The sequence below is a fragment of the Salmo trutta genome, chromosome 14, assembly GCF_901001165.1.
Source record: "Salmo trutta chromosome 14, fSalTru1.1, whole genome shotgun sequence".
Classification (NCBI taxonomy): Eukaryota; Metazoa; Chordata; class Actinopteri; order Salmoniformes; family Salmonidae; genus Salmo; species Salmo trutta.
In genome coordinates this window covers 79,695,952-79,712,936 of record NC_042970.1, presented here as the reverse complement: position 1 = coordinate 79,712,936, position 16,985 = coordinate 79,695,952, and the positions used below count along the sequence as shown (strand labels likewise).

At 42.0% G+C, this 16,985-nt stretch overlaps 1 protein-coding gene across 1 annotated transcript; it reads left to right on the top strand.

The window, feature by feature from the left end:
• Positions 1–270: 270 nt before the first annotated feature.
• On the top strand, positions 271–16,840 carry kcnip2 (Kv channel interacting protein 2; the record flags this gene model as incomplete). The annotated part of the gene is given in 7 exon segments (XM_029689767.1): positions 271–369; positions 2,122–2,246; positions 9,080–9,149; positions 10,085–10,263; positions 12,133–12,237; positions 14,336–14,398; positions 16,608–16,840. Coding segments are annotated over 7 exon segments (689 nt in total), but the record flags the coding sequence as incomplete, so codon positions are not given.
• Positions 16,841–16,985: the final 145 nt, after the last annotated feature.

The window sequence follows — 16,985 nt, the reverse complement described above, 5'->3', positions numbered from 1 at the left end:
CGGCCATAGAGGGTCAGCGCAAGTTTATGTCACTATGTGTGACACTCTCTCTCTCTCTCTCTCTCTCTCTCTCTCTCTCTCTGTCTCTGTATATATATCACCTATCATAAGAGACTATAACCTAAAGCCAGATCAGCAAACTAACTATAGCATCAGGATGGAATAATGACTACTTCAACTTGTGTGTGTGCATGCATATGTGTGATTTGAGTCCATTCTATGGGGTCGTGCCACCCTGCTCTAATCTGTGCTGTGATTGGTTACTTCCAGGTAACCCAGCATCCAACCACAGCAAGCGAACTATAAAACAGAGGTTCCTCAAGCTGCTGCCCTGCTGTCGCTCCAGAACAGCCCCCTCACTCAGTCAAAGCAAGTGCTCGTTTGCATATCCCCACTCCTTCCTCCGTTCCTCCGTTCCTCCGCCCCCTTCAAGCCCTTGCTAAACAAGTGTAATAGGCAGTGGTGGAAGAAGCTAACCACTAACCGCTAACCGCTACACAGACGAGTTGCCGTGTTGGATAGCTTTAGCCAGCTAGCTAACATAAATTTAATTCCTCTCTATTTGAGTTAGGATGTTGCTAAATTAGTTGAATTAGCTAGCTAAGTAAGTGAAAGATAAACTAAGAAGAAGAAAACATATAACAAAATAAAGCCATCTCTCTCTCTCTGATGCTTCTCCTTGATTAAAAAGTAAACTACTCTAATTGCAGTGCTAGCTACCTGCAGTGGTGGAAAAAGTAACCAGTTGTCATATTTAAGTAAAAGTGAAGATCCTTTAATAGAAAATGACTCAAGTAAAAGTGAAAGTCTCCCAGTAAAATACTACTTGAGTAAAAGTCTAAAAGTATTTGGTTTCATATAAACTTAAGAATCAAAAGTAAAAGTAATTGCCAAAATGCACCTAAGTATCAAAAATAAAAGTAAAAGTATTAATAATTTTAAATTACTTATATTAAGCAAACCAGACACCACCATTTTCTAGATTTTTTAATTTAATTTACCGATAGCCAGGGGCACACTCCTACACTCTGACATCATTTACAAACAAAGCATTTGTGTTTAGTGAGTGCGCCAGATCAGAGGCAGTAAAGATGACCAGGGATGTTCTCTTGATAAGTGCGTGAATTTGACAATTGACAATCCTGCTAAGCATTGAAAATGTAAGGAGTAGTTTTGGGTGTCAGGGAAATTTAACCAGTACTTTGGGTGTCAGGGCAAATGTAACCAGTACTTTGGGTGTCAGGGTAAATGTAACCAGTACTTTGGGTGTCAGGGTAAATGTAACCAGTACTTTGGGTGTCAGGGAAAATGTAACCAGTACTTTGGGTTTCAGGGAAAATGTAACCAGTACTTTGGGTGTCAGGGAAAATGTAACCAGTACTTTGGGTGTCAGGGAAAATGTAACCAGTACTTTGGGTTTCAGGGAAAATGTAACCAGTACTTTGGGTTTCAGGGAAAATGTAACCAGTACTTTGGGTGTCAGGGAAAATGTAACCAGTACTTTGGGTTTCAGGGAAAATGTAACCAGTACTTTGGGTGTCAGGGTAAATGTAACCAGTACTTTTGGTGTCAGGGTAAATGTAACCAGTACTTTTGGTGTCAGGGTAAATGTAACCAGTACTTTTGGTGTCAGGGAAAATGTAACCAGTACTTTTGGTGTCAGGGTAAATGTAACCAGTACTTTTGGGTGTCAGGGGAAATGTAACCAGTACTTTGGGTGTCAGGGTAAATGTAACCAGTACTTTGGGTGTCAGGGGAAATGTAACCAGTACTTTTGGGTGTCAGGGGAAATGTAACCAGTACTTTGGTGTCAGGGTAAATGTATGGAGTAAAAAGTACATTGTTTTCTGTAAGAATGTAGTGAAGTAAAAGTTGTCAAAAATATGTAAAGTAGAGTACAGATACCCCCAAAAGTGACTTAAGTAGTACTTTAAAGTACAGTATTTTAACTGAAGTACTTTACACCACTGGTAACAAGGAACTGAGTATCACCGTCTTCTATCTTTATCTCTTTCACTTCTTCTTCTCTCTTCCTCTTTCTCACACATAACAGAGGGTAGTTACTAAGCATAACAACCATGCCTCTCTTCCCCTCCCTCCCTCTCCCCCCCCCTCCTACAGACAGTGTAGTGGAGGATGGGGAGTTATCTACAGTGTGTTATAGACCAGAGGGGTTGGACCAGCTACTACAACAGACTAAGTTCACCAGGAGAGAACTACAGATCCTCTACAGGGGCTTCAAGAATGTAGGTCTCTCCCTGAGGACTGTCTGTCTGTCTGTCTGTCTGTCTGTCTGTCTGTCTGTCTGTCTGTCTGTCTGTCTGTCTGTCTGTCTGTCTGTCCCTGAGGACTGTCTGTCTGTCTGTCTGTCTGTCTGTCTGTCTGTCTGTCTGTCTGTCTGTCTGTCTGTCTGTCTGTCTGTCTGTCTGTCTGTCTGTCTGTCTGTAAATACTTCAGGGAACTAGTGGTCATGGGATGTCCCTCAGGCTACATGGATGATGGTTCCACTATGTATTACTGTCAGTTATATACAATGTAAATACTTCAGAGAACTAGTGGTCATGGGATGTCCCTCAGGCTATGGCCGTCATATTCATGTCTGGCTGTAATATTTGCTGTTCCTCCCTCACCCAGAATAATTCAGATTTATGTAATTTGTAAATGCACAGAAGTTGGGAATTGATTGAGATATTGTCTTGAAAGAATATTATCTTACTTGGGAGTATTTCTCTCTCTCGCACACTCTCTCTGTCTCATTCTGTCTCACAAACATATTATACCTGTCTGTGTCTCTCTCTCTCGCTCTCTCTCTGTTTTTATGTGTGTGTTATTTCTGTTGATTGTTCAATAGGAATGTCCTAGTGGTGTCTGTCTGTCTCTCCATCTCTGTGTGTTCTAACATTCTGTTGATTGTTCAATAGGAATGCCCTAGTGGTGTCTGTCTGTCTCTCCCTCTCTGTGTGTTCTAACATTCTGTTGATTGTCCAATAGGAATGCCCTAGTGGTGTCTTTCTGTCTCTCCATCTCTGTGTGTTCTAACTTTCTGTTGATTGTTCAATAGGAATGTCCTAGTGGTGTCTGTCTGTCTCTCTGTCTTAATGTGCTCTAACGTTCTGTTGATTGTTCAATAGGAATGTCCTAGTGGTGTCTGTCTGTCTCTCTGTCTTAATGTGTTCTAACATTCTGTTGATTGTTCAATAGGAATGCCCTAGTGGTGTCTGTCTGTCTCTCCATCTCTGTGTGTTCTAACATTCTGTTGATTGTCCAATAGGAATGCCCTAGTGGTGTCTGTCTGTCTCTCCATCTCTGTGTGTTCTAACATTCTGTTGATTGTTCAATAGGAATGTCCTAGTGGTGTCTGTCTGTCTCTCTGTCTTAATGTGTTCTAACATTCTGTTGATTGTTCAATAGGAATGTCGTAGTGGTGTCTGTCTGTCTCTCTGTCTTAATGTGCTCTAACGTTCTGTTGATTGTTCAATAGGAATGTCGTAGTGGTGTCTGTCTGTCTCTCTGTCTTAATGTGCTCTAACGTTCTGTTGATTGTTCAATAGGAATGTCGTAGTGGTGTCTGTCTGTCTCTCTGTCTTAATGTGCTCTAACGTTCTGTTGATTGTTCAATAGGAATGTCCTAGTGGTGTCTGTCTGTCTCTCTGTCTTAATGTGCTCTAACGTTCTGTTGATTGTTCAATAGGAATGTCGTAGTGGTGTCTGTCTGTCTCTCTGTCTTAATGTGCTCTAACGTTCTGTTGATTGTTCAATAGGAATGCCCTAGTGGTGTCTGTCTGTCTCTCCATCTCTGTGTGTTCTAACATTCTGTTGATTGTTCAATAGGAATGTCCTAGTGGTGTCTGTCTGTCTCTCCATTTCTGTGTGTTCTGACTTTCTGTTGATTGTCCAATAGGAATGTCCTAGTGGTGTCTGTCTGTCTCTCCCTCTCTGTGTGTTCTAACATTCTGTTGATTGTTCAATAGGAATGTCCTAGTGGTGTCTGTCTGTCTCTCCCTCTCTGTGTGTTCTAACATTCTGTTGATTGTCCAATAGGAATGTCCTAGTGGTGTCTGTCTGTCTCTCTGTCTTAATGTGTTCTAACATTCTGTTGATTGTTCAATAGGAATGTCCTAGTGGTGTCTGTCTGTCTCTCCATCTCTGTGTGTTCTAACATTCTGTTGATTGTCCAATAGGAATGTCCTAGTGGTGTCTGTCTGTCTCTCCATCTCTGTGTGTTCTAACATTCTGTTGATTGTCCAATAGGAATGTCCTAGTGGTGTCTGTCTGTCTCTCCCTCTCTGTGTGTTCTAACATTCTGTTGATTGTCCAATAGGAATGCCCTAGTGGTGTCTGTCTGTCTCTCCCTCTCTGTGTGTTCTAACATTCTGTTGATTGTTCAATAGGAATGTCCTAGTGGTGTCTGTCTGTCTCTCCATCTCTGTGTGTTCTAACATTCTGTTGATGTCTCAATAGGAATGTCCTAGTGGTGTCTGTCTGTCTCTCCATCTCTGTGTGTTCTAAACATTCTGTTGATTGTCCAATAGGAATGTCCTAGTGGTGTCTGTCTGTCTCTCCCTCTTCTGTGTGTTCTAACAATCGTTGATTGTCCAATGGAATGTCCCTAGTGGTGTCTGTCTGTCTCTCCCTCTCTGTGTGTTCTAACATTCTGTTGATGTCCAATAGGAATGTCCTAGTGGTGTCTGTCTGTCTCTCCATCTCTGGTGTTCTAACATTCTGTTGGTTGTCCAATAGGAATGGCCTACGTGGTGTCTGTCTGTCTCTCCATCTCTGTGTGTTCTAACATTCTGTTATTGTCAATAGGCATGTCTAGTGTTGTTTCTGTCTGTCTCTCCATCTCTGTGTGTTCTAACAGTGGTGTTTAACAATCTGTTGATTGTTCAATAGGAATGTCCTAGTGGTGTCTGTCTGTCTCTCCATCTCTGTGTGTTCTAACATTATGTTGATTGTCCAATAGGAATGTCCTAGTGGTGTCTGGTCTGTCTCTCCTCTCTGTGTGTTCTAACATTCTGTTGATTGTCCAATAGGAATGTCCCTAGTGGTTGTCTGTCTGTCTCTCCATCTCTGTGTGTTCTAACATTCTGTTGATTGTTCAATAGGAATGTCCTAGTGGTGTCTGTCTGTCTCTCCATCTCTGTGTGTTCTAACATTCTGTTGATTGTCCAATAGGAATGCCCTAGTGGTGTCTGTCTGTCTCTCCATCTCTGTGTGTTCTAACAATCTGTTGATTGTTCAATAGGAATGTCCTAGTGGTGTCTGTCTGTCTCTCCATCTCTGTGTGTTCTAACATTCTGTTGATTGTCCAATAGGAATGTCCTAGTGGTGTCTGTCTGTCTCTCCATCTCTGTGTGTTCTAACATTCTGTTGATTGTCCAATAGGAATGTCCTAGTGGTGTCTGTCTGTCTCTCCATCTCTGTGTGTTCTAACATTCTGTTGATTGTTCAATAGGAATGTCCTAGTGGTGTCTGTCTGTCTCTCCATCTCTGTGTGTTCTAACATTCTGTTGATTGTTCAATAGGAATGTCCTAGTGGTGTCTGTCTGTCTCTCCATCTCTGTTTGTTCTAACATTCTGTTGATTGTCCAATAGGAATGTCCTAGTGGTGTCTGTCTGTCTCTCCCTCTCTGTGTGTTCTAACATTCTGTTGATTGTCCAATAGGAATGTCCTAGTGGTGTCTCTCCATCTCTGTGTGTTCTAACATTCTGTTGATTGTCCAATAGGAATGTCCTAGTGGTGTCTGTCTGTCTCTCCATCTCTGTGTGTTCTAACATTCTGTTGATTGTCCAATAGGAATGTCCTAGTGGTGTCTGTCTGTCTCTCCCTCTCTGTGTGTTCTAACATTCTGTTGATTGTTCAATAGGAATGTCCTAGTGGTGTCTGTCTGTCTCTCCCTCTCTGTGTGTTCTAACATTCTGTTGATTGTCCAATAGGAATGTCCTAGTGGTGTCTCTCCATCTCTGTGTGTTCTAACATTCTGTTGATTGTCCAATAGGAATGTCCTAGTAGTGTCTGTCTGTCTCTCCCTCTCTATGTGTTCTAACATTCTGTTGGTTGTCCAATAGGAATGTCCTAGTGGTGTCTGTCTGTCTCTCCATCTCTGTGTGTTCTAACATTCTGTTGATTGTCCAATAGGAATGTCCTAGTGGTGTCTGTCTGTCTCTCCATCTCTGTGTGTTCTAACATTCTGTTGGTTGTTCAATAGGAATGTCCTAGTGGTGTCTGTCTGTCTCTCCCTCTCTGTGTGTTCTAACATTCTGTTGATTGTTCAATAGGAATGTCCTAGTGGTGTCTGTCTGTCTCTCCCTCTCTGTGTGTTCTAACATTCTGTTGGTTGTTCAATAGGAATGTCCTAGTGGTGTCTGTCTGTCTCTCCATCTCTGTGTGTTCTAACATTCTGTTGATTGTTCAATAGGAATGTCCTAGTGGTGTCTGTCTGTCTCTCTGTCTTAATGTGTTCTAACATTCTGTTGATTGTTCAATAGGAATGTCCTAGTGGTGTCTGTCTGTCTCTCCCTCTCTGTGTGTTCTAACATTCTGTTGATTGTCCAATAGGAATGTCCTAGTGGTGTCTGTCTGTCTCTCCATCTCTGTGTGTTCTAACATTCTGTTGATTGTTCAATAGGAATGTCCTAGTGGTGTCTGTCTGTCTCTCCATCTCTGTGTGTTCTAACATTCTGTTGGTTGTTCAATAGGAATGTCCTAGTGGTGTCTGTCTGTCTCTCCATCTCTGTGTGTTCTAACATTCTGTTGATTGTTCAATAGGAATGTCCTAGTGGTGTCTGTCTGTCTCTCCATCTCTGTGTGTTCTAACATTCTGTTGATTGTTCAATAGGAATGTCCTAGTGGTGTCTGTCTGTCTCTCCCTCTCTGTGTGTTCTAACATTCTGTTGATTGTCCAATAGGAATGTCCTAGTGGTGTCTTTCTGTCTCTCCATCTCTGTGTGTTCTAACATTCTGTTGGTTGTTCAATAGGAATGTCCTAGTGGTGTCTTTCTGTCTCTCCATCTCTGTGTGTCCTAACATTCTGTTGGTTGTTCAATAGGAATGTCCTAGTGGTGTCTGTCTGTCTCTCTGTCTTAATGTGTTCTAACATTCTGTTGATTGTCCAATAGGAATGTCCTAGTGGTGTCTGTCTGTCTCTCCATCTCTGTGTGTTCTAACATTCTGTTGATTGTTCAATAGGAATGTCCTAGTGGTGTCTGTCTGTCTCTCCATCTCTGTGTGTTCTAACATTCTGTTGATTGTCCAATAGGAATGTCCTAGTGGTGTCTGTCTGTCTCTCCCTCTCTGTGTGTTCTAACATTCTGTTGATTGTCCAATAGGAATGTCCTAGTGGTGTCTGTCTGTCTCTCCCTCTCTGTGTGTTCTAACATTCTGTTGATTGTTCAATAGGAATGTCCTAGTGGTGTCTGTCTGTCTCTCCATCTCTGTGTGTTCTAACATTCTGTTGATTGTTCAATAGGAATGTCCTAGTGGTGTCTGTCTGTCTCTCCATCTCTGTGTGTTCTAACATTCTGTTGATTGTCCAATAGGAATGTCCTAGTGGTGTCTGTCTGTCTCTCCCTCTCTGTGTGTTCTAACATTCTGTTGATTGTCCAATAGGAATGTCCTAGTGGTGTCTGTCTGTCTCTCCATCTCTGTGTGTTCTAACATTCTGTTGGTTGTTCAATAGGAATGTCCTAGTGGTGTCTGTCTGTCTCTCCATCTCTGTGTGTTCTAACATTCTGTTGATTGTCCAATAGGAATGTCCTAGTGGTGTCTGTCTGTCTCTCCCTCTCTGTGTGTTCTAACATTCTGTTGATTGTCCAATAGGAATGCCCTAGTGGTGTCTGTCTGTCTCTCCATCTCTGTGTGTTCTAACATTCTGTTGATTGTCCAATAGGAATGTCCTAGTGGTGTCTGTCTGTCTCTCCATCTCTGTGTGTTCTAACATTCTGTTGATTGTCCAATAGGAATGTCCTAGTGGTGTCTGTCTGTCTCTCCATCTCTGTGTGTTCTAACATTCTGTTGATTGTCCAATAGGAATGTCCTAGTGGTGTCTGTCTGTCTCTCCATCTCTGTGTGTTCTAACATTCTGTTGATTGTCCAATAGGAATGACCTAGTGGTGTCTGTCTGTCTCTCCATCTCTGTGTGTTCTAACATTCTGTTGATTGTCCAATAGGAATGTCCTAGTGGTGTCTGTCTGTCTCTCCATCTCTGTGTGTTCTAACATTCTGTTGATTGTCCAATAGGAATGACCTAGTGGTGTCTGTCTGTCTCTCCATCTCTGTGTGTTCTAACATTCTGTTGATTGTTCAATAGGAATGTCCTAGTGGTGTCTGTCTGTCTCTCCATCTCTGTGTGTTCTAACAATCTGTTGATTGTCCAATAGGAATGACCTAGTGGTGTCTGTCTGTCTCTCCATCTCTGTGTGTTCTAACATTCTGTTGATTGTCCAATAGGAATGTCCTAGTGGTGTCTGTCTGTCTCTCCATCTCTGTGTGTTCTAACATTCTGTTGGTTGTCCAATAGGTATGTCCTAGTGGTGTCTGTCTGTCTCTCCATCTCTGTGTGTTCTAACATTCTGTTGATTGTCCAATAGGAATGTCCTAGTGGTGTCTGTCTGTCTCTCCATCTCTGTGTGTTCTAACATTCTGTTGATTGTCCAATAGGAATGTCCTAGTGGTGTCTGTCTGTCTCTCCATCTCTGTGTGTTCTAACATTCTGTTGATTGTCCAATAGGAATGTCCTAGTGGTGTCTGTCTGTCTCTCCATCTCTGTGTGTTCTAACATTCTGTTGATTGTTCAATAGGAATGTCCTAGTGGTGTCTGTCTGTCTCTCCATCTCTGTGTGTTCTAACATTCTGTTGATTGTCCAATAGGAATGTCCTAGTGGTGTCTGTCTGTCTCTCCATCTCTGTGTGTTCTAACATTCTGTTGATTGTCCAATAGGAATGTCCTAGTGGTGTCTGTCTGTCTCTCCATCTCTGTGTGTTCTAACATTCTGTTGATTGTCCAATAGGAATGTCCTAGTGGTGTCTGTCTCTCTCTCCATCTCTGTGTGTTCTAACATTCTGTTGATTGTCCAATAGGAATGTCCTAGTGGTGTGGTGGATGAAGAGACATTCAAGTTAATCTACTCCCAGTTCTTTCCTCAGGGAGGTGAGTGTCTTTAAGTGTGTGTGCTGCACCCGTGCATGAAATCCTGTTTAAGTTTTTCTCTTTTTCTATGTCTCTTTCTTTCTCTATCTGTCTCTCCCTCTCTCTATTTCTCTGTTTCTCTGTTTCTCTGTTTCTCTGTTTCCCCCTCTCCTTTCTCTCTCTCTCTCTCTCTCTCTCTCTCTCTCTCTCTCTCTCTCTCTTAGTTCAATTCAATTTGCTTTATTGTCATGACGTAACGATGTACATATTGCCAAATCATACTTTAGAGATTTACAATACTAACATAATTAGTAATTATGATCAAAATTGTCAACGGGACAACAGTAACAACAATAACCAAGGGTCAAAATAACCATACATTGAACAATAACAATAAGCATAGAGGACATGTGCAGGTTGGTTGGTCTGTCAGACACTGTCCCTCATCTTACGGCAGGCAGCAATGTAGTGCGCTGCCAACCCACAGCTCTCTGCGTCCTCCCCCAACAGGAAGGGTAGCCTATCCTCATCAGAGAGGTCTTTGAAACCTTGAATAAGGGTTTCAAATTTAGGGAAATTAAGCTCTCTAATTGTTTTATATTTTTGACATTTTGTCAGGAAATACAGCTCTGTCTCGGGTTCTGCTGTGGTTGCACAGCCTTTCCTCTACAGGGAGCCAGTTTTCCTTTGTCTAGCCTTCTCAATTGCAAGGCTGTTCTCACTGAGCCTGTACTTTGTCAAGGTTTTTCTCTCTCTCTCTCAGCCTTTCAGTCTCTCAGTATCCCCTTCTCTCACTTCCTCCCCGGGCGCCGAAGACGTGGATGTCGATTAAGGCAGCCCCCTGTACCTCTCTGATTCAGAGTGGTTGGGTTAAATGCGGAAGACACATTTCAGTTGAATGCATTCAGTTGTACAACTGACTAGGTATCCCCCTTTCCCTTTCCCCTCTGTTTCAGACTCCAGCACCTACGCTCATTTTCTGTTCGAAGCGTTTGACACCCACAAGAATGGTTCTGTGAGCTTCGAAGACTTCGTCACAGGCCTGTCAATCATCCTGAGAGGCTCTGTCACAGAGAAACTCAACTGGGCTTTTAACCTCTACGACCTCAACAAAGATGGCTTCATCACCAAAGAGGTATGGTACGATGTGTGTGTGTGTATGTATGTACAGTTGAAGTTGGAAGTTTACATACGTACACCTTAGCCAAATACATTTATTAAACTCAGTTTTTCACAATTCCTGACATTTAATCCTAGTAAAAGTCCCCTGTCTTAGGTCAGTTAGGATCAACACTTTATTTTAAGAATGTGAAATGTCAGAATAATAGTAGAGAGAATGATTTACTTCAGCTTTTATTTCTTTCATCACATTCCCAGTGGGTCAGAAGTTTACATACACTCAATTAGTATTTGGTAGCATTGCCTTTAAATTGTTTAACTTGGGTCAAATGTTTCGGGTAGCCTTCGACAAGCTTCCCACAATACATTGAGTGAATTCTGGCCCATTCCTCTTGACAGAGCTGGTGTAACTGAGTCAGGTTTGTAGGCCTCCTTGCTCGCATGTGCTTTTTCAGTTCTGCCCACAAATGTTCTATGGGATTGATGTCAGGGCTTTGTGATGGCCACTCCAATACCTTGACTTTGTTGTCCTTAAGCCATTTTGCCACAACTTTGGAAGTATGCTTGGGGTCATTGACCATTTGGAAGACCCATTTGCAACCTAGCTTTAACTTCCTGACTGATGTCTTGAGATGTTGCTTCAATATATCCACATAATTGTTCATCCTCATGATGCCATCTATTTTGTGAAGTGCACCAGTCCCTCCTGCAGCAAAGAACCCCCACAACATGATGCTGCTGCCCCCGTGCTTCAGGCTTGGGATGGTGTTCTTTGGCTTGCAAGCCTTCCCCTTTTTCCTCCAAACATAACGATGGTCATTATGGCCAAACAGTTCTATTTTTGTTTCATCAGACCAGAGGACATTTCTCCAAAAAGTACAATCTTTGTCCCCATGTGCAGTTGCAAACCGTAGTCTGGCTTTTTTATGGCTGTTTTGGAACAGTGGCTTCTTCCTTTCTGAGCGGCCTTTCAGGTTATGTTGATATTGGACTCATTTTACTGTGGATATAAATACTTTTGTACCTGTTTCCTCCAGCATCTTCACAAGGTCCTTTGCTGTTGTTATGGGATTGATTTGCACTTGTCGCACCGAAATACGTTCATCTCTAGGAGACAGAACACATCCCCTTCCTGAGCAGTATGATGGCTGCATGGTTCCATGGTGTTTATACTTGCGTACTATAGTTTGTACAGATGAACATGGTACCTTCAGGCATTTGGAAATTGCTCCTAAGGATGAACCAGACTTGTGGAGGTTTACAATTTATTTTCTGAGGTCTTGGCTGATTTCTTTTGATTTTCCCCTGATGTCAAGCAAAGAGGCACTGAGTTTGAAGGTAGGCCTTGAAATACATCCACAGGTAAACCTCCAATTGACTCAAATAATGTAAATTAGCCTATCAGAAGTTTCTAACTCCATGACATAATTTTCTGAAATGTTCCAAGCTGTTTAAAGGCACAGTCAACTTAGTGTATGTAAACTTCTGACCCACTGGAATTGTAATACAGTGAATTATAAGTGAAATAATCTGTCTGTAAACAATTGTTGGAAAAATTACTTGTGTCATGCACAAAGTAGATGTCCTAACCAACTTGCCAAAACTATAGTTTGTTAACAAGAAATGTGTGGAGTGGTTGAAAAACGAGTTTTAATGACTTCAACCTAAGTGTATGTAAACTTCTGATTTCAACTGTGTGTATGTGTGTATGTGTGTGCAAATGTTTTTTTTTCTCTTCTAAACTATTCCCCCATCCTCCCCTCTGTGTGTGTGTGTGCGTGTCTGTGTGTGAAAATGAATATGTGTGCATGTTTGTGCGTGCATGTGTATTTGTGTGTGTGCGTCTGTGTGTGTTTCTGTGTGCGTCTCTGTGTGTGTGTTTCAGGAGATGACTGACATAATGAGCTCTATCTATGATATGATGGGGACGTCCACGTACCCTTGTATGCAGAACGACGCCCCGAAGGAGCACGTCGACATCTTCTTCCAGGTAACATCTAACCACAGATCTAGGATCAGATGAACATCTTCTTCCAGGTAACATCTAACCACAGATCTAGGATCAGATGAACACCTTCTTCCAGGTAACATCTAACCACAGATCTAGGATCAGATGAACATCTTCTTCCAGGTAACACAACTAACCACAGATCTAGGATCAGATGAACACCTTCTTCCAGGTAACATCTAACCACAGATCTAGGATCAGATGAACATCTTCTTCCAGGTAACATCTAACCACAGATCTAGGATCAGATGAACATCTTCTTCCAGGTAACACAACTAACCACAGATCTAGGATCAGATGAACAACTTCTTCCAGGTAACACAACTAACCACAGATCTAGGATCAGATGAACATCTTATTCTAGGTAACATCTAACCACAGATCTAGGATCAGATGAACACCTTCTTCCAGGTAACACAACTAACCACAGATCTAGGATCAGATGAACATCTTCTTCCTGGTAACACATCTAACCACAGATCTAGGATCAGATGAACAACTTCTTCCAGGTAATACAACTAACCACATATCTAAACCTTGATTCAGTCCTAATCTGCTTGTAGACAACAGCACATTTTAAAGGCCATGTTACTGCGTTAGTGGAGAGCACATTCAAGGTAAACTGAGAAGATGTTGACTCAATTGGAAATTACCTTTAAATGCTTTAGCACGGTATCTTATTTATTCCAGGCCCCAGGGTTAGATAATTCCACCTCCAGTGTTTTGTAATTGAATCCAGGCCCCAGGCTTAGATAATTCTACCTCCAGTGTTTTCTAATTGAATCCAGGCCCCAGGGTTAGTTAATTCTACCTCCAGTGTTTTCTAATTGAATCCAGGCCCCAGGGTTAGATAATTCTACCTCCAGTGTTTTCTAATTGAATCCAGACCCCAGGCTTAGATAATTCTACAATTAAATCCAGGCCCCAGGGTTAGTTAATTCTACCTCCAGTGTTTTCTAATTGAATCCAGACCCCAGGCTTAGATAATTCTACCTCCAGTGTTTTCTAATTGAATCCAGGCCCCAGGCTTAGTTAATTCTACCTCCAGTGTTTTCTAATTGAATCCAGGCCCCAGGGTTAGATAATTCTACCTCCAGTGTTTTCTAATTGAATCCAGGCCCCAGAGTTAGATAATTCTACCTCCAGTGTTTTCTAATTGAATCCAGACCCCAGGGTTAGATAATTCTACCTCCAGTGTTTTCTAATTGAATCCAGGCCATAGGGTTAGATAATTCTACCTCCAGTGTTTTCTAATTGAATCCAGGCCCCAGGGTTAGTTAATTCTACCTCCAGTGTTTTCTAATTGAATCCAGACCCCAGGCTTAGATAATTCTACAATTAAATCCAGGCCCCAGGGTTAGTTAATTCTACCTCCAGTGTTTTCTAATTGAATCCAGACCCCAGGCTTAGATAATTCTACCTCCAGTGTTTTCTAATTGAATCCAGGCCCCAGGCTTAGTTAATTCTACCTCCAGTGTTTTCTAATTGAATCCAGGCCCCAGGGTTAGATAATTCTACCTCCAGTGTTTTCTAATTGAATCCAGGCCCCAGAGTTAGATAATTCTACCTCCAGTGTTTTCTAATTGAATCCAGGCCCCAGAGTTAGATAATTCTACCTCCAGTGTTTTCTAATTGAATCCAGACCCCAGGGTTAGATAATTCTACCTCCAGTGTTTTCTAATTGAATCCAGGCCATAGGGTTAGATAATTCTACCTCCAGTGTTTTCTAATTGAATCCAGGCCATAGGGTTAGATAATTCTACCTCCAGTGTTTTCTAATTGAATCCAGGCCCCAGGGTTAGATAATTCTACCTCCAGTGTTTTTCACAAAGGGTTTTAAAAGGACCCTCTAGACATAACCTCCTTATTGTTGAATTCTGACTTTGTGAACAACCAAAAGGTCAAATAGAGGTTACTTATATTTGTCCTGTTTCAGCTGTAGGTGTGTAACCTGTACAGTGTGTGGTGTGGAATGAAAATGTGTTTGTTGCATACCCCACGGAGACACCCTTCGGAGTGTGGGGTCACGGCCAGGGATCAGAGTAGCATATTCAACTGTTTCTCTGTTTCACTCTGTCAGAAAATGGACAAGAACAAAGATGGCGTGGTCACCATTGAGGAATTTCTGGAGTCTTGTCAAAAGGTCTGTGTGTCTGTGTGTGTCTGTGTGTGTGTGTCTCTGTGTGTGTGTGTGTGTGTGTGTGTGTGTGTCTGCCTGCCTGCCTGCCTGCCTGCCTGCCTGCCTGCCTGCCTGCCTGCCTGCCTGCGTATGTCTGTGTGAGTGCATGCTTGTGTGTGTGTGCGTGCATGTGTTAAATTTCAGCACGATTCTTAAGGATGTGATTATGTATGATGTGATTTAATAATATTTAAAACGTCACAATGTGAAGTGTATTTCCACAAATGTGTGTTTTTCCATCAGAAATTATTGCTTATGGGTACCTTCATGTGTGTGTAATGATGTGTCACATTTAACTGTGTAAAACCTTGCATTGTTACTTTTTTCTCTGAGAGTGACGTGGATATACAGTTGAAGTCGCAGGTTTACATACACCTTAGCCAAATACATTTAAACTCAGTTTTTCACAATTCCTGACATTTAATCCTAGTAAAAATTCCCTGTCTTAGGTCAGTTAGGATCCCCATTTTATTTTAAGAATGTGAAATTTCAGAATAATAGTAGAGAGAATGATTTATTTCAGCTTTTATTTCTTTCATCACATTCCAAGTGGGTCAGAAGTTTACATACACTCAATTAGTATTTGGTAGCATTGCCTTTAAATTGTTAAACTTGGGTCAAACGTTTCAGGTAGCCTTCCACAAGCTTCCCACAATACATTGGGTGAATTCTGGCCTATTCCTCCTGACTGAGTTGGTGGTGCTGTGTCAGGTTTGTAGGCCTCCTTGCTCGCACACGCTTTTTCAGTTCTGCCCACAAATTTTCTATAGGATTGAGGTCAGGGCTTTGTGATGGCCACTCCAATACCTTGACTTTGTTGTCCTTAAGCCATTTTGCAACAACTTTGGAATTATACTTGGGGTCATTGTCCATTTGAAGGCCCATTTGCAACCAAGCTTTAACTTCCTGACTAATGTCTTGAGATGATGCTTCAATATATCCACATAATTGTCCATCCTCTTGATGCCATCTATTTTGTGAAGTGCACCAGTCCCTCCTGCAGCAAAAAAACCCCACAACATGATGCTGCTGCCCCCGTGCTTCAGGCTTGGGATGGTGTTCTTTGGCTTGCAAGCCTCCCCCTTTTTCCTCCAAACATAACGATGGTCATTATTGCCAAACAGTTCTATTTTTGTTTCATCAGACCAGAGGACATTTCTCCAAAAAGTACAATCTTTGTCCCCATGTGCAGTTTATGGCGGTTTTGGAGGTTTTGGAGCAGTGGCTTCTTCCTTGCTGAGCGGCCTTTCAGGTTATGGCGATATAGGACTCGTTTTACTGTGCCTATAGATACTTTTGTACTTGTTTTGTATCTCTAGGAGACAGAACGCATCTCCTTCCTGAGCGGTATGACGGCTGCGTGGTCCTGTGGTGTTTATACTTGCATACTGTTGTTTGTACAGATGAACGTGGTACATTCAGGTGTTTGGAAATTGCTCCCAATGATGAACCAGACTTCTGGAGGTCTACAATTTTTTTTCTGAGGTCTTGGCTGATTTTTATTGATTTTCCCATGATGTCAAGCAAAGAGGCACTGAGTTTGAAGGTAGGCCTTGAAATACATCCCCAGGTACACCTCCAATTGACTCAAATGATGTCAATTAGCCTATCAGAAGCTTCGAAAGCCATGACATCATTTTCTGGAATTTTCCAAGCTGTTTAAAAGGCACAGTCAACTTAGTGTATGTAAAGTTCTGACCCACTGGAATTATGATACAGTCAATTACAAGTGAAATAATCTGTCTGTAAGCAGTTGTTGGAAAAATTACTTGTCATGCACAAAGCAGATGTCCTAACCGACTTGCCAAAACTATAGTTTGTTAACAAGAAATTTGTGGAGTGGTTGAAAAACGAGTTTTAATGACTCCAACCTAAGCGTATGTAAACTTCTGACTTCAACTGTATATCTTTTTGTCTCTCTGAAATGAAAGAATCTAGTGATAGGTTAAACAAATACATGTCTGTCACTGAACAACCCCATGACATGATGAGATGTGGAAAATCACACCAATCTTCTCTATAAGTTATTGAAACAAAAAAGCTAATTTACTAACATTGGATATTAAACTTTTTATTTATTTAAGAACCTGTTTCTGCTTTTGTACTGTTTAAACCTTTTCTCTAACTGCTTCTTACATGTTGTGCTTTTTGTCCCTTCCTGCCTCCTGTCCAGGATGAGAACATCATGCAGTCCATGCATCTGTTTGACAACGTCATTTAGTGATACTTCCTGTGGGTGTGGCCTAAAGGACAGCGTTCCCATATTTAGCCCCACAGCCTCCACCTCTAGCTCCCCTCTATCCCCAAACACAGACTCATTAAGGCTGTCAGGGGGGTAAAAGGTACCCCTCCATGGATCTCCACTCTCCCATCCATCCCTAGGCCCTAGACCCCCCCCCCCCCCCCCCCCCCCCCCCCCTCCAAAAAAGAGCCACCCCTACCTGGGATATCAGACAACAGTTAGGGGCTCAAGAGCCACGCTGTGTTGGAGACCATAGCACTCATTCTATATGACATCACATTCACACTATGCAATAATGTCCTTTATTCT